This window comes from Penicillium digitatum, chromosome 1, assembly GCF_016767815.1.
Source record: "Penicillium digitatum chromosome 1, complete sequence".
NCBI classification, from domain to species: Eukaryota; Fungi; Ascomycota; class Eurotiomycetes; order Eurotiales; family Aspergillaceae; genus Penicillium; species Penicillium digitatum.
In genome coordinates this window covers 3,242,521-3,267,838 of record NC_089384.1, presented here as the reverse complement: position 1 = coordinate 3,267,838, position 25,318 = coordinate 3,242,521, and the positions used below count along the sequence as shown (strand labels likewise).

Here is a 25,318-nt window from a genome sequence, read left to right as displayed (position 1 = left end):
GTCATTTGTTGATCACACTCATCACAGATCACATTGATAGTCAATTCCGAAGAAAAAAAAAAGAATCCTAGGTATGTCGACAATACATCTCAAGAGATAAAAAAAAACAAAGGTTAGAAAAAAAAGATGGATACTCATAAGGCCCGAATCTCGAAAAAAAAAACGCTCTCTTTGCTCTTTTAGCCATAACAACTCCCATCCGCATGGATAGGCAGGTCTTTGAATATCAGATCTGCATTTCGACCACATAAAATCGCAAATCCTCTCACAGCAAACCGTCCAATTGCAAAACTAATAACCCACCAGCCGGCCAGTTTACTGCTGAGCCTGCTGAGCCTGGAGGTAGTTGTATGCGCCGTATGCGATAGCGCCTCCGATGAGGAGAACAGCGTAGAGGCCGACGCCGAAGCCGGCGGCGGAGGAAGAAGACGAGGAGTCTGTGCTGGTGGTTACCTTGGTCTTGGAGACGGGGTCGCCGGGCTATTTTCAGGGAGTCAGTACTGGTGTGTGTGTGACTGTGTGGGGGTCCTTGGGGGAAGGCTGAAGGTAGGAAGAGACGACACATGGGTTGTGGGATGCTTTGGGGTGGGTTGCGTACCAGGCGCTTCACGTCGCCGACGAACATGTCATCGAGAAGGGCGCGCGCCTCATCGCTGTGGCCGACGTCGTCAAAAGCTTCGGTGCTATCTTGGCCGGCGAGATCGAGGAGAACTTCCTCGCCACCGCTGTTGATTTTGTTAGTCTGGTGGTCTTGGGGTTTAATCTGGGGTGGGTGAAGCTATGCAAGAGGGAAGATAATGGGCAGAGGAGGCCTTTTTTTTTGGGTTTTTGTTTTCGCTCCCCCCTCTTCTCTTCTCGCTTGTTCTTTGGCTTCAGGTATTGGGATTCTAGAGTCGGTGGCAGTGGGTAGATAGGGAGACAACGTACGGATGCTCATTGGAGAATGTGGTGCAGTCGTAGACTTTGTCGTTAATGATCAAGTAGAGATCCTTCTTGGTGTTGTGCTCGGAGACCTCCTGCAAGGTAAGTTGCTTGACTTCAGACATGGTGAATTGATGTATCTGAATGATCGATTGTCAGTCGGGTGTCTGTAAAGACTGGGCAAGTGAAGGAGAGGATCTGTTGAGTGGAGTTGGCGATAGGAGAACCCCGAGAAATGTTGGGACGGAGATAGGACAAGAGAACTTACGGATTATGTCGGGGGAAATCAACCAAATAGTCAGCAAAAGTGTAGCAAAAGAGGAGAAAAGAGTAGTAAAAGAAGCGAGAAGAAGAAACCCCCAAGATGTCGCTGGTACCGGGCGGTCTCGTGTGGGGCCCAGGTACTAGGGACTTTGATGCCGTGAATTGCACCCGGCTTATAAGAGGGGAAAAATCAACAAGGATGTCTTATTGGATGGGGTTTAATATACCAAGGTTCGATTACTTTCTATCTCACTGCTTCATTATTAGTCGAATTGAATCTACGCTGTATGCACAGAGTACAACATACACCGTGTTGTGAAAGTGACGAATCACGGGCTGCTTATTAGAGTCCATATGAAGACCTCGGGAGGTTTGGGGTGGAGTATACGTTTTCAAGTCTTCAAGCCTTGGATCTCCATGGTACTAGTATGTTAGTAGACGTCGAATATGAAGTCAACTGGTGTCGTTACCGTAGCCTCGGGGTATCAATTCTCGGGTAGCACCGTCGGTATCCGCTTCTGGCTTGAAGGGACATTCCAAGAGATGTATAGTACAGACGGTAGTGAGGAGTAAGTACGGAGATAGTTATAAAAGATATATCCATAATAATGTGTGTATCATAATTTACACCCAAAAAAAATCCGGTATCCAATCGTGATCATGACATTATGCTAGCAATCAAAACGCTCATTTCGCCGGGACTCGCTCATAAAACACAATGTACGCCTGCTCGTTCTGTAATCGCTCCCGAGATCGAAGGTCCCGCGGATTGAAGTCTGTGGTCCGGTCGTCATCGAATTTCCGCCAGCACTGCCGCTCTGCATCGCGGACCAGTGAGATATAGTGTCCGCTGCCCATTGAAGACCCGAGATGCCGCAGTACCGCAAAGGCATCGTAAGTAAATGGCGGGACTGTGGCGCCGGTGGTGGGCGGCGAACCGGGCTCAGGAGGGGGGGGGTGAGGGTGAGAGATCACAAAATCGTCCATCCGCAAACCGTGAAGCGGAAATTCGATGGGGGTGTGGACCTTCCGTGCACTTTGGGTCTTGGATGCAGAAAAGCGCTTGAAGTGGACAACGAGAATCTGGGGCGCCCGTGTGATGATGATCTGCTTGGTTGCCATTCGCTTGCATTTACAGTGTGGGCACTTCCAAACCTCGTCGCCGCTCAGCATCTCCTCCTGGCAGTAGCTACGGAGACATTGATAGATATCACCGGCACCTGTCGGTGGGATTTCAATGCTGATACTGTAGAATGCCTCGTAGGTAGTGGATGTTTGTTGACAAGTCGTGCAGCGGAGTCGACTGGCATGTTGTCCTGCGAATAGTGACGAGATAAAAGACTCCTCTCGATGGCAATATCGGTCCCATTCAATTTGGGAGACTTTGGTCATCGGCATTCGCTCTCGTTGCATCTCCTCCGAAAAAGTTAACGGTCGAAGCGGTGTTCGCTGCCAGTTGATATTGAGGTCCTCGTGGAGGCAATCCACCACAAAATCGAAGAACTCTTTGGCATCTTGCTGCCGGTCGATGGCCCATTCACGATTCAAGCGTCCACAGAAGTTCCGGAACGAGGTCGGCATGATAACCTCGACGTCGTTCTTCCACAGCGACCGGGTCAGGTTCGCATAGAGTCCCGGCATTACGCCCTGGGATCCCTTCCAATTCTTTTGTACATAACTGCGAAATCGGTTGTCGATGAAGAATCTGCTCAGTGGAATTGTTGCGCTGAGGCATTGGATAGTGGAATTCATGTAGCACGTCACACCGAAATTGGTCAATCCAGTCCGAGGAATTTTGAGGCGATCTAGCCGGGAGCTTGGAGTGTATAGGGCGGTTCGGTTTGCCGAATTCTGTCGGTGTAAATGGGGTTGGATTTGCCGTCCATCAGAGACGCCGCTGTAGCTTCGGCGGGGCACTGCAGGGGGTGGCCGAGAGGGGGCCACAGACATGTGCGCAGCATAATTCGGGGCAGCGGCAGAAGGAGGGGGACCCGCGTGCATCATGGACTGTTGAAGATCGTGCGGTTCAGGGAACCGACGCAAGAAAGCCTCATATGTGTGGACAAATGCACTTGAAGGCTCTGGCCCAGTATCCTCGGGTTCTTCCGTTAGTGAGTCTTCCTCGGCATAGGTGCTCGTGTCAATTTCCTCGACTTTAGATTTCTCCATCCACTCGGACAGCTCCTTGGAATTCAAAGGAGTGAACTCGCGCAGTCGTCTCTTTCGAATTTCAAGGCTTGAATTCGCACTAGCCATGGTAGGCACTCTTCCGAGGGGCCGACCGGGTTTAGGAACCGGCTTTCTGGCCTGCAGAGAACTCATGACGGCAGCAGTTGAGGATGTCGCAAGGGATTGTTGCCCTAAAAGATCGATCCAGGCATCCAATCCACCAAGCAGCAGAGCCGGAGGCCGGCCGGCTTTCAACGGTTTGTATGCATTGAACTCGTAAAGGGTATCATGAAGAGCCCTGAGATGGGGTGCTGATGTCCCCACCGGCGAGCCAGCGAGGTAGCTGACGGAATCGGCGCTTTGGTCATAGTAAACAACAAGGTCATACTCATTCCGTTTCTCGAACAAGGCCTGCTCATGCTCCGGTGAAACAACGAGTCGCTCCTCTAGTTCTTCCGCTGACACGTTCTCTTTTAAGACCACGGGTTCTATGCATATGATGGATTTTGCATAAACGTGACCATTATCATACTGGTCTCGGGCCCGAACATCGATCAGGAGCACATTGAATTTCCGCAGGTTTTCAAGGAGGCTCCGTGCAGTTATAGTTGTGCTGTACGGCAAGTCGGGTGAGCTGCTTCGCGTTTCTCGCGCCGGATTCAAGCCATTGGGCGTCATAGCTCTATAGGGGTTCTCATCAAAGCCTCCCCGGGTTGGACTGACACGTGGTGAGTTGCTGAATTGTGAGTATCTTGGATTATTTGAGTGTATGCTCTCCGTTGACCTTCTCGGTGGGTTGGACGCGGGCTTTGATGGTACGGTGAAAACGGGGCTATAAGCCGGGTCTGGAGCACGTGGTAACGATGTGTTAAGCGGAAGCTTCGGTGGAATGGTCGGCACATTAGATGAGGCTACCATGCCGCGAGGTCCCAATGGTCGTCTTGGCGGTGGAGAGCTGTATGTCCCAAGAGGCATGTTCAATGGATGAAGTGGGGTCTGCCCTGCAGATCCTACAACTGGGCTTCCCGGTCCAGAAGTACTTGCTCCCAACCCATGCTGGTTGGAAGGCGGAGACGCCTTGAGTTTGGCAAAACGTTGCGCAAGCATGTCATCCGGAGGACTGGAAAATCTTTTTGAGTGTGCCTCTGTCTCCGGCATCCTTTGATACTCGGTCGGACTTGGCATTCTTGCTAAGCTTGTTCCAGAGTCTCGATTCTCACGGCCCCGTGGCGTGTCAGAAATCTGCTCTGGCGATCTAGATGTAAAGATACCGATTGGCTGCATACCACTAACCAAATTGTCCTCAATGATGTCTCGTTTGATCGCATCCATAGTGCCTTGTTTGGATCGCACCGCCTTCACTAGATCGGCGAACTCCTTGTACCAATCAGGGCGTTGGCTGACATTTCGATAGTCTGGATGATGGGGAATTAAATTTATAGTGATTTCGGAAGCCCGAAGGTATTGGATGTAGGCTTTGTCGTTGTAGTCGTCATCAGCGAGGTTTCTGGCTTTTTCGATTGCATCGACAGCCGTTGGCAAGAGAACACTAAGCTGTGATCCGTTTTAGAAGAAACAACTCACAAGACTTGCAGTAATGCGGAACATACCGGCGTAGTATCATTAAAATTTAACGCAGCAGCCTGGTCTTGCAGATCTTTGATATTGGGATACCGAGGTCGCCGCGGTGGAATGAGAGAGGCCTTGCCCTTGGGATAAGAATCCGGCCTACAGAGTTGTCCGCTGGTGTTCATGCCGTCCCCCACCGAGTAAGGACGCCGGCTGTCCTTCCACGGTGGCATTTTGGGGGGAGATGGCAAAGTCGCCGCATCGGAGGACATGGTAGATCCAGGCAGCGACAAACGGACTTAGCGCATGGTTGTGTCCAAGATCAGAGAAGCAAAGAATGTAAAGCCAAACCGCTGGCGTAACCAATTCGCCCAAGAGTTGATCAAGTTCAAATGACAAACGCAAACAACGAAAGACCGACTCAAGTAAAGAGGACAGATCCAGAGACGCAATGCGGGACGATGTGCCTCTGGGGTAATCAGATGACAGCACTTCACCGCCCCCAGCCTATGACGCCAGGGGCTTAGTCACTACTGAGGTGCCTGGAAGCTCCTCCTCTAACACACCAGTCTGATCTTCAAATTTACTGCATTTTAGTGTCTTGGCCTCCTGAAACGCTACTGTGATCTGTGTCCCACTAATTTAATACACGCATCGGGTGTTTAGATTTCACCATGGCAGGCTGGTTCTCTTCAACCTCGCCGCTCGATGAGCAAATCGAGCGGGCGACAGCTTCCTCCCTGTGAGTTTTGATTGCCGCGTTGTTATCATGCATATCTGTACCGGTGCTGCGTACCGGGATTTTCTGAAGTGAATGATCAGATGGCTTACTCACTCTTAGGGAAGACATTGCCCTCAACCTGGAAATATCAGACATGGTTCGATCAAAGAGCGTTCAGCCCAAGGATGGAATGAGGTCTTTGAAACGACGACTCGAGAATAGGAATCCCAACATTCAGTTGGCAACACTGAAGGTGAAAAACTGCCCCCGGTTAATGATAGGCTCAGAACAAGAGCTGATAAGCCCGCCACTCTAGTTAACGGATACGTGTGTCAAGAACGGAGGCACACATTTCTTGGCTGAGATCGCGTCTCGGGAATTCATGGACAACCTTGTCTCGTTGCTGAAATCTGAAGGCGCTCCTCTCAATGCGGAGGTACGGGGGAAAATATTGGAACTCATTCAGAACTGGGCTATGGCTGCACAGAGCCGTATGGATTTGATGTATTTGGGAGAGACATATCGCAAATTGCAGAGCGAAGGGTACCAGTTTCCACCAAAGACAGAAATGAGCGGCAGTATGTTGGAAAGTAGCGCAGTGAGTGTGCCTCAACTCCTTCGCTCTGAGGTAAAAGCTAATCTGTGAATCCGTCTCAGCCTCCAGAATGGATCGACTCTGAAGTCTGCATGCGATGTAGGACTGCCTTCAGTTTTATGAATCGGAAACACCACTGCCGCAACTGCGGCAACGTATTCGACGCACAGTGTTCAAGCAAGACCATTCCTTTACCGCACCTTGGAATTCTGCAGCCGGTCAGAGTAGATGATGGATGCTATGCTAAATTGAACTCCAAGTCTTTTGCGCCGCCGGGAATTTCGGATCGATCCGCGTTCAAGAACAACTCAATCAGCAAATCTAACACGATGGAACCTCGTGCCGGCAAAGCAGATACAGGATTCGATGAGGATTTGCGTCGAGCGCTGCAAATGAGTCTCGATGAAGCGGAGGGTAGAAGTTCTTCGGGGTTTGTACCGCAGACAGGTAACGCCCCAAAACCTTCCAAACCTGCCCCAGGGCTGGAACAGAATATGGACGAGGAAGATGCGGACCTCAAGGCTGCGATTGAAGCATCCCTGCGTGACATGGAACAACACAAGCAAAACCATGCGGCCGCATTGAAGAACGTGCCCACTTCAATTTCCGCCTTGCGCGATTCAACTAGCACGCCCGCTTCATTGCCCAAAAACCCATACGAACTAACCCCTGTTGAAACCGAGAACATTCATCTCTTCTCTACACTTGTTGATAGGCTTCAGCATCAGCCGCCGGGCACAATTCTTAGAGAGCCGCAGATCCAAGAGCTATATGAGAGTATCGGTGCGCTTCGACCAAAGCTGGCTCGGAGCTATGGAGAGACCATGAGTAAACATGGTAAGTTTAGCAGTCTTACCATCTTCATGTATAGAACCGCAAGCTAATTGAATCAGATACATTATTGGATCTCCATGCCAAGCTCTCTACAGTTGTACGTTACTATGATCGGATGCTGGAAGAGCGTCTGACCATGGCTTATTCCCAACACAACCTTGGCCCTGGAGCTATTCCTGGGGCGGCGCAATATCCCAATCTTCAGCCATCGTTTCCTGCTCACACCCCCGATGTTCAGAGTGGAGCTGAGAATTTCTATTATGGAACTCAGATGGACAGCTCTCGCCCACCCACCACCATGTATGCACCGCAGCAGGTGAACGGCGATGGGTTCCAAGGTCCACCCAGCGCTTTCCAGAATCCCGCCTACCCATCACAACCTCAACAAGGAGGCCCCACAAATGAGTCTCACCGTCCTGCTTGGGGAGGAAATACCTACCCGACACTTGGATCACCTTCACCTAGTAACGCCATTCCAAATAACTATACAAATACCCCAGGACCAAGTGCCCCGGCTTCATATTACGCAGGACCACACGACCAAGACTCAGCCAAGCTACCCGGCGCGGAACCTCCATACCAGCCGTCGCCCATAATGCATCGGGAATCTCAGTATCAGGCCAGTGCGCCTCCCAGCGGTCCTACCCCTGTGCCCGAGCAACACGCATCTGCCGAGCATGTGCAATCGCCAGGCTATTCTGTGCCGTCTATTGCGCCAGCACTTCATCAGCAGATAACGGCCCCTTCTCAGTCTTACTATTACTCATCACAGGCCCAGCCTCAACATCATCCCAACGCTGCGCCATCCGTCTATCCGTCAAATAACGCCGGACAACCGGGGTCGTATGCACATGAGACTTCGCAGCCGCCCTATCAGCAACCAGCACGACCGGTGGAGGAAAACTTGATTGAGCTATAGCGTAATTGCATTTCGTTTGGCATAATCTATGGATTTAATTTTTGACCTTTAAATTCTCGCCCGATGATACCTGAAGACTTTTTAGCAGATTGATTGTGTGTAGCTTGAAGTGGGTCAATGACGAGATCTTAAATACACACGAAAGCACAGTGCCTCTGCTGCCTCTACTGCTAAGAGCTAATTTCAGGATCTCAACATCCTCCTGGACTCTTTAGGGGCATTCTCAAGGGTGCTCAATTTTTTTGTACCATGGATGTTATTACTATGTAGCTGTGAGACGCTAGACCTCATACCTGGAATGTTCCATTTAGAACCTTTTTTTGGCGTAGAGTCGTCTGCCTTAGGCATTCCACAACAAGGTTACCCGCTCCTTAATCGCCGAAGACAGCGAGATCATCCTCTTTCTTCATTTCATTAATTTGCCTCCCCGGATTTCTCTCCTGTTCTTCTTCTTTTCACATTCCCTTTGATTTTTCATTCATTATTAGTGGTGGCTCAAACCGGTGTAACACGGCTTCCAGCTATTGAGTCTTCATTACTTTTTGCCTGCATGCTCTCTAATCTGCCGTGAGACCTCTTGATCAACTTGCCTCGGCCAATCCCCACATTCTATGCTCCGTGGGCACATCTGATTATCCGCCAGTGGCTCCTCTGGGAGCTTTTCGCTTACCGCCATGCCTACCTCTAACGCCTCGAATACCTCTTCCCCTGTCAAGCGCCCGGGTCTCGGTCGCCGTGCCGTGTCCTCCCATGCAGTCGTCACGCGCAGCGCCAATCCTAATGACCTATCGCTTTCTCACACGCAAAAAGCACTTCTACATCATAAACCTCACCGCGCCCATGTTGTTGGTGCTCATCGCAATCATCACCGCAACCCTTCTACCAGCAAAAACTTTAACAAACTCCAACGAATCCAACTAGCTACCGAGACTGCTGGGCGGCATCATCAGCGGAAGAAGTCGGCCCCCGCAACTCCAATAGCGAGCCCAAAAGAAAGCGGACACGTTCGCTGGGATAACGTTGCGGATGATCACACAACTGATCCTTCCATGAAGAGAAACTATTCCACTCCTTTGTTGCGCCGAAATCCGTCAGCCGTTGGGAAGAAAGCGTTGGTGACTGAGCGGCCGCCCTCCGGCACGGTAAAGAAAAAGACGGTCGGCTTTGAGCTGGGGGATGACGAGACCGATGAAGCTGAGTGGGAAGATACCACACAGTCACCCGAAAGTACGAGGCGCAACTCGGTGGCACCATCCAACCCCAGCGCAGACAATAGCACCGTTCTTGTCGACCACCTCACCTTTGTCAAGCGACCATACCCTCAAATGCCTCGAGCAACCAGTCTACCCGAATCGATCACCACCAAGTTCGTCCGACAGCGCCTTGAACTGGACGAGGATGAAGCTGAGGCCGAGGCCGAGGAAGCTGAGCAGCAGGGTTCAGAAGAAGAAGTCGAAGAGTCTAGTCAGCACACCGAACAGGGTGACATAGCAACCCGCCTCCTAATTCCTACACACTCATCCAAAGCGCCCCCTGCCATGTCCTCTATCTCGGCCATGGTGAAGCCAGAAGCCAAGAATCTCAATCCCGCATCGCGTAGTAGCGCGTCTCTCAACCTGGCTGCTGGCCAAGACAACGCTCGGCGCACATTCTCTACAACCAGCATGGCAAGCATGCCAGGCTCTCAACCCCAAGCCACCTCATCCTCCATGGAAGGTGGAGTGTCGAGATTCATCTTGAACAACACGAATAGCATGCAGGCATCTTCTCGCACCGATTCCGACCCAAATACTCCCTCGTCGTTCCTCCCTCACTACCACCCACAAACACCGCCCTCTCCGAGTAGTGCAGTGGCCAAATTGACGGTGTCTCCTGCACGACCGCGCGGTGTTGACCTGCCTTCTCGCACACAACAGAAGCTCTGGCTTCAACGTACTGCCGCCCTCAATAACTCTCCTCCTGATAACCATGGAGTGACAGCAGCAGTTCCACCGTCTGCCATTGACCCAACGTTTATTGCCGCTAGCCACAGCACGTATGATGCCAGCAGGGGGCTCAACGGCGACGGTCGAGCTGGCAGTGCAGGACACGACAGCGAAACCCGTCACATCCGCAAGGCGTACGAGAAGACATCACTAGAGCTGATGGTCGTGCGACGTTTCCAGTCTCCCACCGGTCAGAGCTTCGCTCGTCTTCGTCATATTGTCCGAGCCAACCAAGCGGAGCAAGGATCAGCTCTCGGCAAGCCCGTTAAATCAGCTCCTTCGCTACCCCTTCTGCAGCAAGGGAAACGGCCCAGTCGCCTCAACTCCAGCCCTGCATCTGAATCTCAATTGCGTGATCAAAATCCCACCGCCTCTGAAGATCCATCAACAAACGACGAACTCATCAATACCGCAAAGACCGCCAAGTCCAAGGATCCATCTCATCGAATCTTCTCCACTTCAGCCGAAGCTTCGCATGACCTGATTGGTGACAATGACGAAGGAATCCAGATGAACGACAGCGCCATGCTGATCCGCCGGATGTGGGAGAGCCGAGAGGTCGCCATCCACGGCTAATTTATGATTTTCGCCCCTTTATGTTTATGACGGTTAGCTTTATGGTTCGGCGTTTGCATTCCAGGGCAAATTTATTTATTTTTTCTATTTCAGCGATCAGGTTGGACATGATTTCTTATTCGGGGTTTTATTTTGGCTTTCGTGCACTCACTTTTTGCTCCATTATGTTGATATGAGTAGTAACCAACAAACCTGGTCACAACTTACTGTGCCTAGTATGCCTATTATTTTCAGTAGCTCCAAAACAAATCGTCTGCCTTGAAGTGGCCCCAGGGATCATTTTTGCTCCGGCTGGTGTGACATCTGGGGATGGCCTGACCTGATGATTAATCGTCAATCCTTCCCTCCTGATTTGTCTTACAAAACCCTAACTGTGTGGCCTCATACTTCCGATTCCAGATTTCTTCAACCTTCAGTTTCCCAGTGGGATCTAAAGCTATCATGGATCTCGTCCCATTGGTAACAGGGCAGATCAAGTGCATCGCATACTATACTACTGGACTTGTTCTGGCGTCAATTGTCCTCAATGTGATCAAACAGCTTGTCTTCTACAACAGAAAAGAACCACCTGTTGTCTTTCACTGGATTCCTTTCATTGGGAGTACAGTCGCCTATGGCATGGACCCGTACCAGTTCTTCTTCGCTTCTCGAGCCAAAGTGTGTATAGCAGCTCCTAACACTTTCCAAATAACAAGACGACGCCTACTAATGAACATGTCTAGTACGGCAATATCTTCACCTTCATTCTGCTAGGCAAGAAAACAACCGTATATCTCGGCGTTGAAGGAAATGAGTTCATTCTCAATGGAAAGCTGAAGGACGTCAACGCCGAGGAAATCTACGGCAAGCTTACAACCCCCGTCTTCGGATCTGACGTTGTCTACGACTGTCCAAATTCCAAACTTATGGAGCAAAAGAAGGTACAACTCCTTCCTATCAGTCGTCATACCTCGAACTCCCAGAGCTAATGCTAAACCTTCCTTAATCAGTTCATCAAATACGGCCTGAGCCAAGAAGCTCTAGAATCCTATGTGCCCCTAATCGCCGACGAAATAAGCTCCTACATAAAATCATCCCCCAGCTTCAAAGGCCAATCCGGTACCATCGACCTCGTCCCCGCCATGGCCGAGATAACCACCTTTACCGCAGCCCGCACCCTCCAAGGCGAAGAAGTACGATCAAAACTGACCACCGAGTTCGCCAAACTCTTTCACGACCTCGACCTCGGCTTCACCCCAATAAACTTCATGCTCCCCTGGGCACCGCTACCCCAAAACCGCAAGCGCGATAGAGCACACCGCCGTATGCGCGAGATCTATGTGGATATCATCCAAGCGCGACGGGAAGCCGGCGAAGAAGCCAACGACAACGGCAGGGACAAAACCAAAGGGACCGACATGATCTCGAACCTGATGCGTTGCGTGTATCGTGACGGGACTCCCATTCCAGACAAGGAAATCGCGCATTTGATGATCACATTGTTGATGGCGGGCCAGCATTCGTCGGCCTCGATTAGCTGCTGGATTCTCCTTCGACTCGCGTCGCAGCCCGAGATGACGGAGAAGTTGTTTGCCGAACAGGTCAACAACTTGGGCGCTGATCTCCCGCCGCTGCAGTACAAGGATTTGGATAAGCTTCCGTTGCACCGCAATGTGATCAAGGAGACGCTGCGTCTCCACTCTTCCATTCACACGCTTATGCGGAAAGTGAAGAATCCGATGCCGGTGCCTGGGACTGATTTTGTGATTCCGCCGTCGCATACGTTGCTCTCTTCGCCTGGTGTTACAGCAAGGGATGAGCGGCACTTCCGTGATCCATTGCGATGGGATCCGCATCGCTGGGAGAGTCGGGTTGAGGCCGAGGATTCTTCTGATACGGTAGATTATGGGTATGGGGCTGTCTCCAAGGGAACGCGCAGCCCGTACTTGCCGTTCGGGGCCGGTAGACATCGTTGCATCGGTGAGAAGTTTGCGTATCTTAATTTGGGGGTTATTATCGCTACGCTTGTGAGGGAGTTCAGGTTTTTTAATCCTGAGGGAATGGAAGGGGTGCCAGACACGGATTACTCGGTAAGCCTCTTTTATTTTAATTTTTTTTTTTTTTGGCTTGCGTTGACGAGACCATGTGGCTGACTTTCTTTCAGTCTCTCTTTTCACGTCCTATGCAGCCGGCGACTGTACGCTGGGAAGTCCGTTCATAGGGCTGGCAGCCGAATATTGTTAGCCCTGGTGATTGCCAGTCAACTTTTAATTCATGAAAAGGGGTCTAAAGGTTTGTATCTTGAAAGAGACTAGACGATCATAGGTTCACGCGAGGTGGTGTATCAATAATAGGCAGTCCAAAATTCTATACCGGTCTTTTTGAGGTGATGGGTGCTTCAATCAAGCGCCATGTTCGCCCAAAAAGATTCTAAATTAAAAAAAAAAATATCGAGAATGGTGGATAGGAGGAAAGGGTATGAGTCGGTGGTAGGTGATCGTAATGAGATAACAGCTGAAGCAGTGGTTTAAAAGCAATCTTATCTCAGTGGAAGTTGAATGGAAGCTGACAACATACAATGCGAAGTATCCCAAAAACAAAAGTCACAGAAGAAAAGCCAATGAAAGAACGAATGCCTTCTTCTCATCGCGTTATGCGTCGTGCTTGTCCTTACCGCACTGCTTACCGCCTCCACGACGACCATTAGCATTCCCAGCAATACCTCCAGCACGATTTTTGTTTGGGACTTTTCGAGACTGGCTTGAAGCCTGGCCACTCTGATTCGTTTTAAGTGTTGTGTGCCCGGAGCTTGGAGCCGATACGCGTCGATGATCTTGGGGAGCAGGTCCATCACCGGTATTCTTGGTGCCTCGACGCTTGCGAGGGCCACCGGTAGCGCCAGGCACCTTGCCCCCTCGTCCGCCCTTTCCTGGGCGAGGTTCACTTGGCTCGGGATCTACCAGTCCTTGTACACGCTTGCTTTCTTGATCCCACCATTGCTGGAACTCCTGCTCAGCCTGGATCTCTTGCATTTTATGCTTGGCTGTGGCTGCTTCGCGGATTGCTTCCTTTTCGGTCTGTTGCTGGAGCAAAATAGCCGATAAAGAGTACGAGCCAGAGGATGGAGATCGTGACCCTGCTAGGTCAGGTCGTGGGATGTGACGAATTGACTGGATGGCTGGCTGTGGCGATGTTGGTTGATTGTTATATGTCGCTGTCGAAGGTCCCATTGTGGAAGATTTTGAATGCGAAGAGAGCTGTAAATTGCCTGACACACTGCGGCGTTGTGTTTGCATCGGTGTAGCCACTGTTTCGGACTTTGGCTGTGGCGTGCCGGCCACAGTCTGCCGCATAGTCATGGGCCTTTGAGGTGAAGCTTTAACGGCCCCAGAAGCCGGGGCGATTTGACCTGGCAGAGGGCCAAATTGAGGGAGCGAGGTTGGAGAGGAAGCTGCTGGTTTCTGCCAGGGGTTCTGCGGTACATCCTTCGCCTTCTGCTGGGCAGCCAGCTGATCTTGTATCTTTTGTTGCTGGATCTTCTTTCGCTCTTTTTGGGACATCTTGGGCACAAAATTACCACTGCTTTCGCGTCGATCTACCATGCCCAGCGTGAGGTTTGATACCCGAGACTGTAATGCTTCTCCCATGATTTCTTTGATATCCTTCTTGGAACTCGAAATCATTGGCGAAGTCCATGGCGCAGAAGAGGGTTTAGAGGATGAGGCCAGAGCTTGTTTTTGGTTTCTGATTATTGCCCTGGATTCAGATGGGGACTGTGCCAGTAGCGGGTCTTGCGGGGAAGACATTTGATCCTTCAAGTCAAAACGATCGCCGAAGGACTCGGCCTCTGGGATACTTGCCCCCAAAGCTGAGGAGCCAGGGTATGATCGGTCTTCAGGTATACCTTCTGTGAATCTCAGCCCACGCATGGCGCCCTTGCCTTTCGACGCACTCGGCGACATGAAGGTCTCATCGTCCATTTGAAACATTAGATCCCCAACCGAATCCCTCGGCTTCAGAGTTGGGCTACTACCAACATTTGGTGATCCTCCGGATACACTGGTCTTCGCTTTGCGCACAAACGGAGATAGAATGGCCTTTTCGTTGGGTGTTGACCGGGCTCCCGCATCACAAGGCTCGAGACGACCAAAACGGGACTGCAAAGTCATGGCATCGATCCTTCGTTGCTTATCTGCCTCCACAGAGCTGACGATTTCGGGGTATTTCTCGAAGACATACTCCTCGGAATTTCGCCCACGGGAGATGGGCCAGCATGCTAGCTGATTCTCGCGACAGATCAGATCCAACTCCCAAAGCAGAGTAGGATCCAAATCTTCAAGATATCTATTGGCGAGCATCGCCTCGAGATTGAGACAGATGTATTCCAGAGCGGCATCCTTGAACTCTGTGACACAGCAAGGGGCAATAGAATTGAGCAAATAGCATACGTTGCGCGTTGTAACGAATCGACCAAGCATCTTCTGACACACCTGAGACAGTCGGTCGATCATTAGCTCATTTGCCACAAACATCACATCCAGAAGCAAGTCAATGAAATCATCAAGATCTTTGATCCGGACTTCATCAAAGAGCCGTTCTTCTGTATCGGCGTAAAGGTAACGCAGGACAAATTCAAATGTCGAGCGATCAATGTGCTTCAAGTCGACATGTAGACTCTGGTTTGGATCCATTTTGCGAGAGACTAGCCATCTTCCCCCCGCATAACCATGGAAAAGAGTGTCAAAGAACGGACATCTCTGACACACAATTTGGCTGTGCACTTTGATTGTATCGCCGTTAAGCTGCACAGTCACGTCTGCGCTATCGAACATGAATGAGTGGTTGATGGCATGAGCCATATCTGTTTTTAGGCTTCTTTGCGGCTCGACCATCAGCCGCGCTGCCCGCTCGAGCGCTGGCAGACCTAGTTGCATAGAAACCCGCATAACTTCAGTGCGAACCTGCCGGAAACGGGCCGAGTTTGCGGGCGAACTCCTTGCCAGGCGCCAGACATCAAGAATTCCATCCGTGTAAAGGAAAAAGACCACATTCATAACGGTCAAGAAATCAACACCTTGGAGGCGGATCTGAGGATGTCCATCCTTCCCATATCCTATATCAAGAATATCTGGGATGGACGAAGAAAGGGACTGCCGAAATTCAGCCAATGCCTTTCCCAACATGGGACTACGACCAGATATGAGAAACTCATGAACAGGAATACACGAGTCAGATAGGGAGCTGGTCAGCCAAACAGTCCCCTCAGTCCACACAGAAAGAAATTGGCTTTCCATGTTCGAAGACGAAAGTATTGCTCTTTGGATACTTTTTCCGGATGACAGTACAAGAGGCATATCCTGAGCGTCATCTTCGAGGATCGAGTCCAACTCTTCCATGCCTGGGACTGAAAATGGAGACAGTGGCAACATATCCTCCCAAAGGCTGCTTTGCTCGACATGGATTTGTTCTCTGGTCACTTCGCAGTCACGTTGAGCGACAGCGTAGGCCCCAAAAGCATTGCTACGCACTGCCACTGCCCGGGAGAGACCAGGTATGCGGGCAAATTTGTAGTCTTTCGAGGCTCCCTCCTTATTCTTTGTCCGCCGCTCTTTTCTCCACGCTGATCCAGATGTTGTACAAATAATAATCGAACCGTCTTGTCCAACATCAACGTCACTCACTGCCATGTCTGATTTCTTAACGGACCATGCTCGAACAGGTGTGGCTAACGAATTCCGAATCTTTGCAGGGTTGGTCGTGGACGTCAAAGCCGATGAACTATCGGACTGATTGACTTGAACGGTGAACACATCACCAGAGCTGGATAATGCACATATGGTGTTGCCTCCGCATACAATCTTGACGACACGATTCGCAGTCTTGTCGTATCGGGTTACCATGAAGCTATCCCTGATGAATCTGGAGCTCACCTCCAGTGGGAACGAGAGCTTTGAATAGCCATATGATGAGAAGACCCAGACTTCATGGTTTTGCAGAAGCACTGATGTAGCACGGTCAATGGCGGACACCATCTTGATGGGACAATTGAAAAGGGATGCTCCAACGCGCCGCGGTGTTGTTTGTATCTCCAGCGAGCGTGCATCGGAATCGACCAAGCCAAGCTGACCTTCGTTCTTGCCAAACGTGTAGAGACCTGACGTACTGAAGACCACAGAGTGGATAGATGACGCTGCTGCGCCTACGATCGTTTCTTTCTTGAACGGGTTGAAGATCTGGCGGGGAGTCGTCTGGATAGGAACGTCGTTTTTGTTGCTTGTCCTGGGCAGACCATAGCCAAGTTGTCCGAACTTGTTGCTTCCCCAGCTGAAAATCTCACCCTGCTCGGTGATTGCCAGGCTATGGTCCTGACCCAAAGCCGCCGATACGACTTTCTTTCCCTCTAGTCCACCCGTTTCAATACAAACAAAGGTGAACCGTGTTGACTCATCCCCTGTTCCTAGTCGTCCTCCAGGTCCAAACCCACACATGAACAGATTAGCCTCGGGGTCATCTGTGATTATGGCAGTATGCAGTTTGGACATGATGATGTCTCGAAACTTCATTGGCTTGTTTGTGATCAAAATGGGCAGCTCGGTCGATTTACCCTCGGGGACGCTATCCTCAATCCCTTGGTGTTCCAAGTTTTCTTGGTATTCACGGTAAAATCGATGCAAAAGATGTTCGGGACGCTGCAATGAGATGCGCTCGGGAAACTGTCTATCATCCTGATCTCCTAAACCAAGGTTGAGGTTTTTGTTGCTTCCCAGTGTGAAAACTTCATCGGCAGAAATATCCACGGCCCCTTTTATGACACTCCTGAGAGCGTATGGTCCATCTTCCCTATCATCGCCGAAGATTGAGGCAGCATTTGAAGCAGCATCGCTGCCCAAAATATCATCATCAAGATCTGAGTTCGGCCAGTCCTCAGAGAGATGCTTAATATCACGGGCTCTGATAGTCGCGCCGAAGACGTCAAAGGGACTGCAACCCTCACGGTCCTTGATCTTGATCAGGCCACCACTCGGATGGCTCGCATTACCACCTTTACTGAAATCCGTCATATCCTGCAAGTCGCGCGCCATGAGCGCCAGGGCAATTGTGGCGTTCCCGGCGTAAAGAGCACGATGCAAAGCTGTCCATCCACTCTCCCAGTCCTGCGCATATATATCGACAAACGGAACTTTCAACAAAGCGCGTGCGAACTTGAAGGCGGTAGGTTTCGAGGACGAAGCGACATGATGCAGCAGTGTACGGCCGTAGTGATCACGCGCATTAATGTCGGCACGCGACAAAGTCGCGCTCCCGCCCGGGAGAGCCGCCCGGTCAGGCACAGAGGTTCCAGATGATGATTCTAGGATTTTCTTACTTCTTGGTGTATTCGGAGATGAAGCAATCATGGACCCGGGACTTCCAGCCTTCGATGGGAGGTTTGTCGCAGCTCTGGAGGTCCCTCCGGAGCCCCCTACAGCTCGTGGCCCCGCGAACGTCGCGTTCGCCAGACACCGCTGGAACCGCTCGACATCATCTTGAATGAAACACTCCCAAAGCTTGTTACTCATGTGCCCGGAGTGGATCGACGCGCTGAATCTCTTATCAAGCCCAAGCTGAGCGTCGCCGTCACCACAGTGAGGTGCACCGCGACGGGGGAGCTGGGGTGACAGGAGAACTCTAGTCCGAAGGGAAAGGATAAGAATTGCCGACACTATAGGTACAGGTCGATGCGATCTCGGTATCACAATTTTTCTGGTCGTGGATTTGACGCGAAATGGATTGTGGGATCGGAGTATGCGCGTGTGGCGAAAGTGGTAATTTGGCGGATAAGTAGATTTTTTTTTTTTGAACAGGGAGGGGTTCTTGATGAGAAGATGTATATCCCAAGATACCCAGGTGGTTAGAAAGAGCAAGATGTTCAGGGTCTTGCCAGAAATCCAGTCCGGTCCTCGATGTCATCCGTGGATCGTGGGCCCGCCCCACAGTACGTCACAGTGGCCTTCCGGTCAAAAATGATCCAGTATACATACCAAGTAGTCTACATCGGATTCTCCCGGTCTTTTCGGACTTGTCAAACTACTATGGGCCAAAACCTGTCTCAAAAATGAATGTACAGAGATTTCAGGCTACACAAATCATACAAATCATACTCAAGTTGAAATAAGTTATTCCAAAATTGTCACTAGATTGAGTCGAAGGAATAAAGAATAATCACAATGACAAAGAGATTCCAAAGTCCATATACTGAGAGACCTCCAGAACTCATTATCCGCTTTTGAAGTAGAAACTATAAATATTTAGGGCACCCTTGGGTGGATGGGGGAAATAAAGCCATTTATACGATGTAAATGTATGATGTGTCTGCATGGGTGTTATCCTCCTCTGTGAGATCACACTGACCAATTACGACGTGCATGTCCCTCCATGCCCCCGGACGAGAGGCGAGGGTCATTCCAAGGTATGCCCGTGGGGAACTGATAGGATGCCCCCGTATATGCTATGTTGGACGTATGACATTTCATCTCATTTGGGATTTTTCGGGCGAAAATTCAGTTTGCTCGTGTATAAATGGCCCCGTGAGATGCGCCCTCAGTAGTAGTCCAGATCTGCATTATGATCTTCCGGCCAGTTTCTAGGTCCTGAGTCCCTTTCTCCAGTGGTGCACGTCGCCAACTCAGCGCCGAATTCTCCCCTGCAATCTCCGCTAATTGATCTTCCGCCAGGTTCGTAACAAACTGGGGTGAGAAAAGTCCAAGTGGCTTACGGAGTCCGGTGAGCAGACAGTAGCCGGTTAGCTTGTATGCAGATGTTATCCCCGAACCGCTTGGATGCCACCTCCTAAAAAGCTGCCAGAATGTCGTGGATATGCCGTACGGTCCATTCAGTATTACTCAGTGGAGCTCTGGACTTGTCTTCAGTAGGCTCATACCTATCCTGGTGACTGGTAGAAGGATATTAGAATGTCTCTTAGACCAAATGGAATTGATCGAACACGTCTTCTCTTTTGCGTTTCCTCGAGGGTGTCATGAAATTGGTCATTCGACGTCATTACGTCCATGCGCTCCACATCAAGGACTAGCTGGGCCTGCTCCATTGCTTCTCGGTATCTCTTGGATAGCTCATCGGTGAGGACACTCACCAACTTGTCACGAATTTGCTCATCGGAGCAGATGACTTCAAGGACTTTCAGCAGAAAAGTATGCATAATATCAATCACGTCGCCGAGATAGCCGTGTGCCAAGTCGGCACATTTGCCAGATTGCCTGTTCATGATGGTACACAGCAGAGAGGTCTGAAACATTCCAACTTCGAATCCGCGGGAAACACGATACTGGACCTCGATCCATACGAGAATGCTATCATCTGTTGGCTTGGTTGCAAACTCTTGTTCGTAGAGAATGCCAGCCTTTTCCCCCCCACAAGGTTGCTCCATGGGTGATTATTCCGAAAAAATTTGGCCTCGACCAAGTCTCGATCGGAACTCTGGTCAAGTTGTTGCTGCTAGCCGGCATTGCGCACAATAACCCAGCCAAGCGCCAAGGAATGGGACTTGCCCTCAACTTAGTCCATGATCTTATCCTCAGCACTCTTGTCTACTAAATCGGGTTTGGTAAACACTCCCAGTGTACGATTCCCCTGAGGGTCGCATTCGCGGGCCATCTCAAGTATTTCTTGCGTCGCCATGTCCATATTTGCAGGGACTACGGTCAGCATGATGGAACGAGGGTTGGGCATATAACCCAGCACCATGTCTCTAACCATCTTCATATCTTGCTTGGTAGTGAGACCAGCCGTAGTATTTTTGAAGACACCCGGAACGTCGATGATGCTCAAATTCTGTTCTTCGGGTCCACAAATCTCCAACCGGAAGACGTCCCGGGTGAAGGTGGGCTTGAACTGGTTGTTTTCAGAGCCCGATAAACCCATGACCTGGTGAACCTATAGTGGCTGGTTATAACATAAGGTTCAGTTGTTATTTGCTTAAGGAGCGAAAACTTTCTTCCCGCATTGTTTCAGCGAAGGTCTCAGAGTCAAGTGATTCCATGTTGGCTCCTTCCCATGCCGCCAAACGAGACAGATGCTCCTGGATCTTATCGTATATTGAAATGATCGAGGCACTGATGGTCCTCTTCGTGTCTGCCCTGATCTACCGGAAGAGGATGCGAGTTGCAAACCGAGTGCACAGCCCACTATCTCTGGGAAACAGCAATTTAGCAAGGCCCTCTAGAATTGAGAATTTCCCACTAGACTGGTCTCCTACAACAACAAGCTGGGGCAAGTTGACATACTCACCGAGGTTGCAAGCTAGGAGCTAGTCAACTTTTGTCCAGCAGCACTGGATCACCGAGCATTTGGCCAGGCAACTTTGGGGTAGACATAATGACCATAGTGGTAGTGGTGAAGATGGTTGATAACTAGTAACTAAGACGGTTGAATCTGTGACATAAGCCAAGCGGATAACTCAAAGAGAAGGAGGAAGAGAGGAGATGGGATCGGGAGAAAATTTCTACTACTATATATCTTCCAAGTTCAACCCAGGGCGAGGTTCCAGCAACGCTCTAATAATGGCAATTTAAAGCCAATGCCAGTGGAGTTCCCTAATTAGTCCTCCCTGCTCCTTAAGTGTGCATCAGCACGGAATTGCGAATCGCTTCTTAGCAACCACCACCATGTGCACCCTCCAATCTTATTTTCATGTTCTTCTAACATTTAGAGTGGGATTGGGTTGGTTTAGAAACCACCCAAAAAATGTTAATCTCAAGCCGCTACATCTCTACATACCGCATAGATCTCCGGGTGGGTGCCATTCCTCACTTCCGGTAGAAGTATAACACGGACCCAACAACAGCCTTCGCCAACATCATGAGGATCCGTAATACGGTACTTGCGAGTCATGAAGGGGTTTACCTGTGCAGGCACTTTGTAGGTTGGTGAAATGGATGCGGTTAATAATGACAAAATTGTGTTCTGCTAAATATTCCGTTGCAAGCTAAAATGCCAATTCATGAGAGTCTGGGGGGAAAGGGGGTTTAAGTAGTAAAATCCGAGATACACTGTGTTAGAACAAAGAGAAATACGTTACAGGACTGCTACAATGGTATTCACAAACAGAACGCTTATTTAGAAATTTGGTTTCACCACAGGGTAAGCCAACTGCTGGGAACAGTTAGGATTAGTGACACGACGAGATTCCACTGCTCACATAGGATGATTTCTTACCACAATGATTCCGGGAGATATTTCTTAACAGCCATATCGATTGAGTGTAAGGATGACGATACTCTGGCCATCATGAACAAGAGGGTGTGATGGACCCAACGGAGAAGATATATCTCGTATATTGTAAATGCTTGTTAGCGTTTTGGCCACGGTGAAACATGCTGGACACCCAAGACACCATTCATTTCCAGCCTGGAGGCATGGAAGAACGTAGACTGAAGATATCTGGAAGATGCTTGTAAGTTCTTGTAAGCCATTAGTCCTAATTCTCTGGTGAGTTCAACAAAAACAAAAACCTAATTTGACGATGACCCGATTGAACGGAACCTTTTTACCGTTGCAGCACAGCCCAATATTTGTGATGTGTTTAGCTTGATGATTCATATATCACCTAGAGCTATCTTCATACATACTTTCCGATTGGTCAAATGAATCTTGAGGTCTCCGTTGTCGGTGGGAAAGTGGTCGAAGTAAGATTCTTAGTGGCCATGCTGGTATCCTCCGTTCTAAGATTGAATGAATTCATGATGGCGAAAAAGATTGAGAGAACGGAGAGATCATGCGAAAGAATGGATGCTGATCAAACTTAGAAAAAAAGAACCTATCGGACAAAATGAGGGTGTCCACCCCTGCTAGGTGCACTCAAGCTTTTGATTTCAGCTTTTTCGGCTTTTTCGGCTTTTTCGGCTTTTTCAGCTTTTTCAGCTTCTTGGCTTACTTGCTCCATCTGATCTGTATCAAAACAATCAAGGGCCTCGGGCATTCAGATATAACTAGTATTCTATTTGTTAGGGGTAAACTAAAGTATACATCCGTCGACCATGAACATCATGTACAACATGCTCCAATCTTTTTCTTCCCCCAATCGGTCCTGTATCCGATTCTAAATCTTTCTCCTGGCCAAGCCTCATCCTTGTCACAAAGAGAAGGGTCATTGACCTCTAACACCGTACTCGGCTCAATGCACGGCCCAGCTCCCAACGCCGGATATGTGGAAAGAAACGAAGCCGAAGAATGCAACCCAAGCCTTTTCATGCGAAGCGCCAGTTTGAAGCTAATGACAGCATTTTATGCAAGAACCTACTTCTTGCAAGATGTCCGCGTATTGAGGGGTGACGCTAAGAAATTTCAAGGTTAGAGCACCTGTGCATAACTATAACCGTTGGGTCCGGATGCGGAATTTGGACGGACGTGCTTGTTCCGAGGCGATGTTCCGAACCCGACGTATCCATGGACATATCATATTGCAGAAGTGGGTTTCTCCACTAAATGTCTCAGCAAGCAGCCTCGGATCTTATGTTGTACATCCATGCCCTTTTGTGAATCCCAGACCGGAGCAAGGAAACAACTTTGTGCCGGGCTGATGCCGATCCTGTACGAGTTTGAAGCTTTGCGGGGCCCGAATTTTCATTCAGATGGTGAAACCGAAAAAGGAAAAAGATGAGTCGAGCTGATTATATAGATTCGAGATCATTCTGCTCATCTCATATGTTCATACTTCTGTGGGCTAGAGATATAAAAATAGCATATCAACGGGGGGATCTGTAGGGCGTCAGACCGATCATACGTTGCCCTGAATAACTTGTGGAGTACTCGTGCTCCCATTAATCAGGACCGGGTGATGATCGTCACCCTATTCACTAGCCTCGGTAGTATGCCGTATAGATCAATCACATTCGTCTTGGCAAGAACCGTTGAAAGGTATGTATTGTGTCCGGATCACCCGAAGTATATAATCTGAAGATCAGCCTTTTCCTCGTCCAGCATCACAGCCTTAACTCTTCCATACAGAGCAGGGAAATGGCAGTGTCCCTTGTGCGCATGATGCGCCTTGCCCTGGGTGGGCTCATGGCATTCACTTCAATTGCCTCCGCACTGCCTGCGCATCAAAATTCTCGCCGGACAGTTCAGCCCCCCGACAATGATCCGTTCTACCAGCCGCCTGCTGGCTTCGCATCCATGGTGCCTGGGACAATCCTGAACCAACGCGACATCACTGCCGCGTTTTTTGGTCTCATTCCAGTTGATGTTGAAGCCTATCAGTTACTTTACCGTACTACTGCAATCAATGGCTCGGCCATTGCAACAGCTACCACGGTGTTCAAGCCGAAGAACACTAAGCTCGATCGTTTCGTTTCCTTCGCCACGGCTTATGATAGCTCTGCAACGAAATGTCAGCCTAGCTATTCCTACCAGCTCGGTGCGTCACAGGACAGTTTGATCGCTGCGGTCGAGCTATTGATCATTGAGATCTACCTTGCTCTTGGTTATACCGTGGCTTCTCCCGACTACGAGGGACCCGATGCTGCCTTTGGACCTGGTCGTCTCGCAGGTATGGGTGTGTTGGATGGTATCCGTGCCGTAAAGAGCTTCAAGGCCTTGGGTCTCACCGATAACCCCATGGTTGTCGGTGTCGGATATTCGGGCGGTGCCATTGCTACCGGGTGGGCAGCCTCCTTGCAGCCCAAATACGCGTCAGAGCTGAACATCAAGGGCTGGGTGCAGGGTGGATCTCCCTCCAACCTTACAGGCACATTGTATGAGATTGACAACACAGCCTTCAGTGGCTTACTTCCCCCAGCTTTTGTTGGTCTCTCAAGACCAAGCGCCTACGGTGCCGACCTAGCCCCTTTCCTCAACAAGGTCGTAACGGCAGATGGTCAGAAGATACTGGGCAGCGCCGCGTCCCAATGCTTCACTGCGGATCTCGCAACCTTCTTTGAACGCTCAATTTTCGCCACTAGCTTCCAAACTCTAGGCACGGATTTCGTTTTCGACCCGATCGTTCAGTCAGTGTTGAAGCAGAACACCATGGGTGTCAACAAGGACGAGACCCCGACAGCTCCAACATTTGTTTACCACACCACAGATGATGAAATTATCCCTTATGTCAACGCCAAAACTATGGTAGATTCCTGGTGCAGTTGGGATGCAAATGTCAAGTTTACCACTTATTCCAGCGGTGGTCACGCAACCACTGAAATCATTGCCATCCCCGACGCCATCCAATTTGTCCAGGATGCCTTTGCTGGCACGACCAAGAAGGGCTGCACCACGAGTACTGAGTTTGGCAGTATTCTCAATCCGTTTGCTCTTGGTGCTGGGCTTGAGCCTATTTTCACAAAGCTCATTGATGCGCTGACCCATTTGGGTGACCGGGACTCGAAGGTCAAGAGTGACCCCGTTGGAGTGCTTAACACAAGCCTATAAGCGAATGCTGACATCTACTATCATTGGTCATGATGAGCGTTGACGGTTTGAGCCGTAATTGTTGTATGATGTTCTGGATCTATAAAATTGCACATAAGTAATAATCCGCTGTCTCATCCTCTCTTAGTGTATTTTGGTCAGACTTTGGCATCCTTTTTCTACGGGATTATACACTTTGCTCGTTCAACGTAGAATGTCTCCCATCAACAATGGAGGAAGTCAGGCTTTCTCGATCTAATGATCACTGGAATGAAGTTACGATGTTGGATCAGATAACCGTGTAACACGCCAAAATTGAAATTCCATTCAAAGTAGATATCAAGGTACTATATAAATGTACCCATCACCCATACCTCTAAGGCGAT

General features: G+C 49.9%; 9 protein-coding genes across 9 annotated transcripts; 4 read left to right on the top strand and 5 right to left on the bottom strand.

Moving 5' to 3' along the window:
* Positions 1-315: 315 nt before the first annotated feature.
* On the bottom strand, positions 316-1,046 carry Pdw03_3459 (Cytochrome b5, putative; the record flags this gene model as incomplete). The annotated part of the gene is made up of 3 exons (XM_014676682.1): positions 316-480; positions 599-725; positions 928-1,046. 3 exons carry the CDS (start codon positions 1,044-1,046, stop codon positions 316-318), a joined length of 411 nt encoding a protein of 136 aa, XP_014532168.1.
* An 826-nt stretch (positions 1,047-1,872) lies between these two features.
* Positions 1,873-5,195, bottom strand: Pdw03_3458 (Peptidase C19, ubiquitin carboxyl-terminal hydrolase 2; the record flags this gene model as incomplete). Its single annotated transcript, XM_014676683.1, has 2 exons — positions 1,873-4,908; positions 4,965-5,195. The coding sequence occupies 2 exons, from the start codon at positions 5,193-5,195 to the stop codon at positions 1,873-1,875; spliced, it is 3,267 nt and encodes a 1,088-aa protein (XP_014532169.1).
* Positions 5,196-5,597: 402 nt separating this feature from the next.
* On the top strand, positions 5,598-7,992 carry Pdw03_3457 (ENTH/VHS; the record flags this gene model as incomplete). Its single annotated transcript, XM_014676684.2, has 5 exons — positions 5,598-5,665; positions 5,765-5,897; positions 5,961-6,242; positions 6,302-7,076; positions 7,133-7,992. 5 exons carry the CDS (start codon positions 5,598-5,600, stop codon positions 7,990-7,992), a joined length of 2,118 nt encoding a protein of 705 aa, XP_014532170.2.
* Positions 7,993-8,666: 674 nt separating this feature from the next.
* Pdw03_3456 (Proteasome subunit beta type-2 domain protein) lies at positions 8,667-10,553 on the top strand (the record flags this gene model as incomplete). The annotated part of the gene is made up of 1 exon (XM_014676685.1): positions 8,667-10,553. The coding sequence occupies one exon, from the start codon at positions 8,667-8,669 to the stop codon at positions 10,551-10,553; it is 1,887 nt and encodes a 628-aa protein (XP_014532171.1).
* A 441-nt stretch (positions 10,554-10,994) lies between these two features.
* Positions 10,995-12,966, top strand: Pdw03_3455 (14-alpha sterol demethylase Cyp51A; the record flags this gene model as incomplete). The annotated part of the gene is made up of 6 exons (XM_014676686.2): positions 10,995-11,210; positions 11,276-11,473; positions 11,543-12,622; positions 12,697-12,729; positions 12,815-12,824; positions 12,887-12,966. The coding sequence occupies 6 exons, from the start codon at positions 10,995-10,997 to the stop codon at positions 12,964-12,966; spliced, it is 1,617 nt and encodes a 538-aa protein (XP_014532172.2).
* Positions 12,967-13,183: 217 nt separating this feature from the next.
* Positions 13,184-18,091, bottom strand: Pdw03_3454 (Regulator of chromosome condensation/beta-lactamase-inhibitor protein II; the record flags this gene model as incomplete). Its single annotated transcript, XM_014676687.1, has 1 exon — positions 13,184-18,091. One exon carries the CDS (start codon positions 18,089-18,091, stop codon positions 13,184-13,186), a length of 4,908 nt encoding a protein of 1,635 aa, XP_014532173.1.
* A 1,361-nt stretch (positions 18,092-19,452) lies between these two features.
* Pdw03_3453 (Dynamin) lies at positions 19,453-19,956 on the bottom strand (the record flags this gene model as incomplete). The annotated part of the gene is made up of 1 exon (XM_014676688.1): positions 19,453-19,956. One exon carries the CDS (start codon positions 19,954-19,956, stop codon positions 19,453-19,455), a length of 504 nt encoding a protein of 167 aa, XP_014532174.1.
* A 128-nt stretch (positions 19,957-20,084) lies between these two features.
* Positions 20,085-20,450, bottom strand: Pdw03_3452 (Dynamin; the record flags this gene model as incomplete). The annotated part of the gene is made up of 1 exon (XM_014676689.1): positions 20,085-20,450. One exon carries the CDS (start codon positions 20,448-20,450, stop codon positions 20,085-20,087), a length of 366 nt encoding a protein of 121 aa, XP_014532175.1.
* A 3,141-nt stretch (positions 20,451-23,591) lies between these two features.
* Positions 23,592-24,953, top strand: Pdw03_3451 (Lipase, secreted; the record flags this gene model as incomplete). Its single annotated transcript, XM_014676690.2, has 1 exon — positions 23,592-24,953. The coding sequence occupies one exon, from the start codon at positions 23,592-23,594 to the stop codon at positions 24,951-24,953; it is 1,362 nt and encodes a 453-aa protein (XP_014532176.2).
* Between the last annotated feature and the right edge of the window lie 365 nt (positions 24,954-25,318).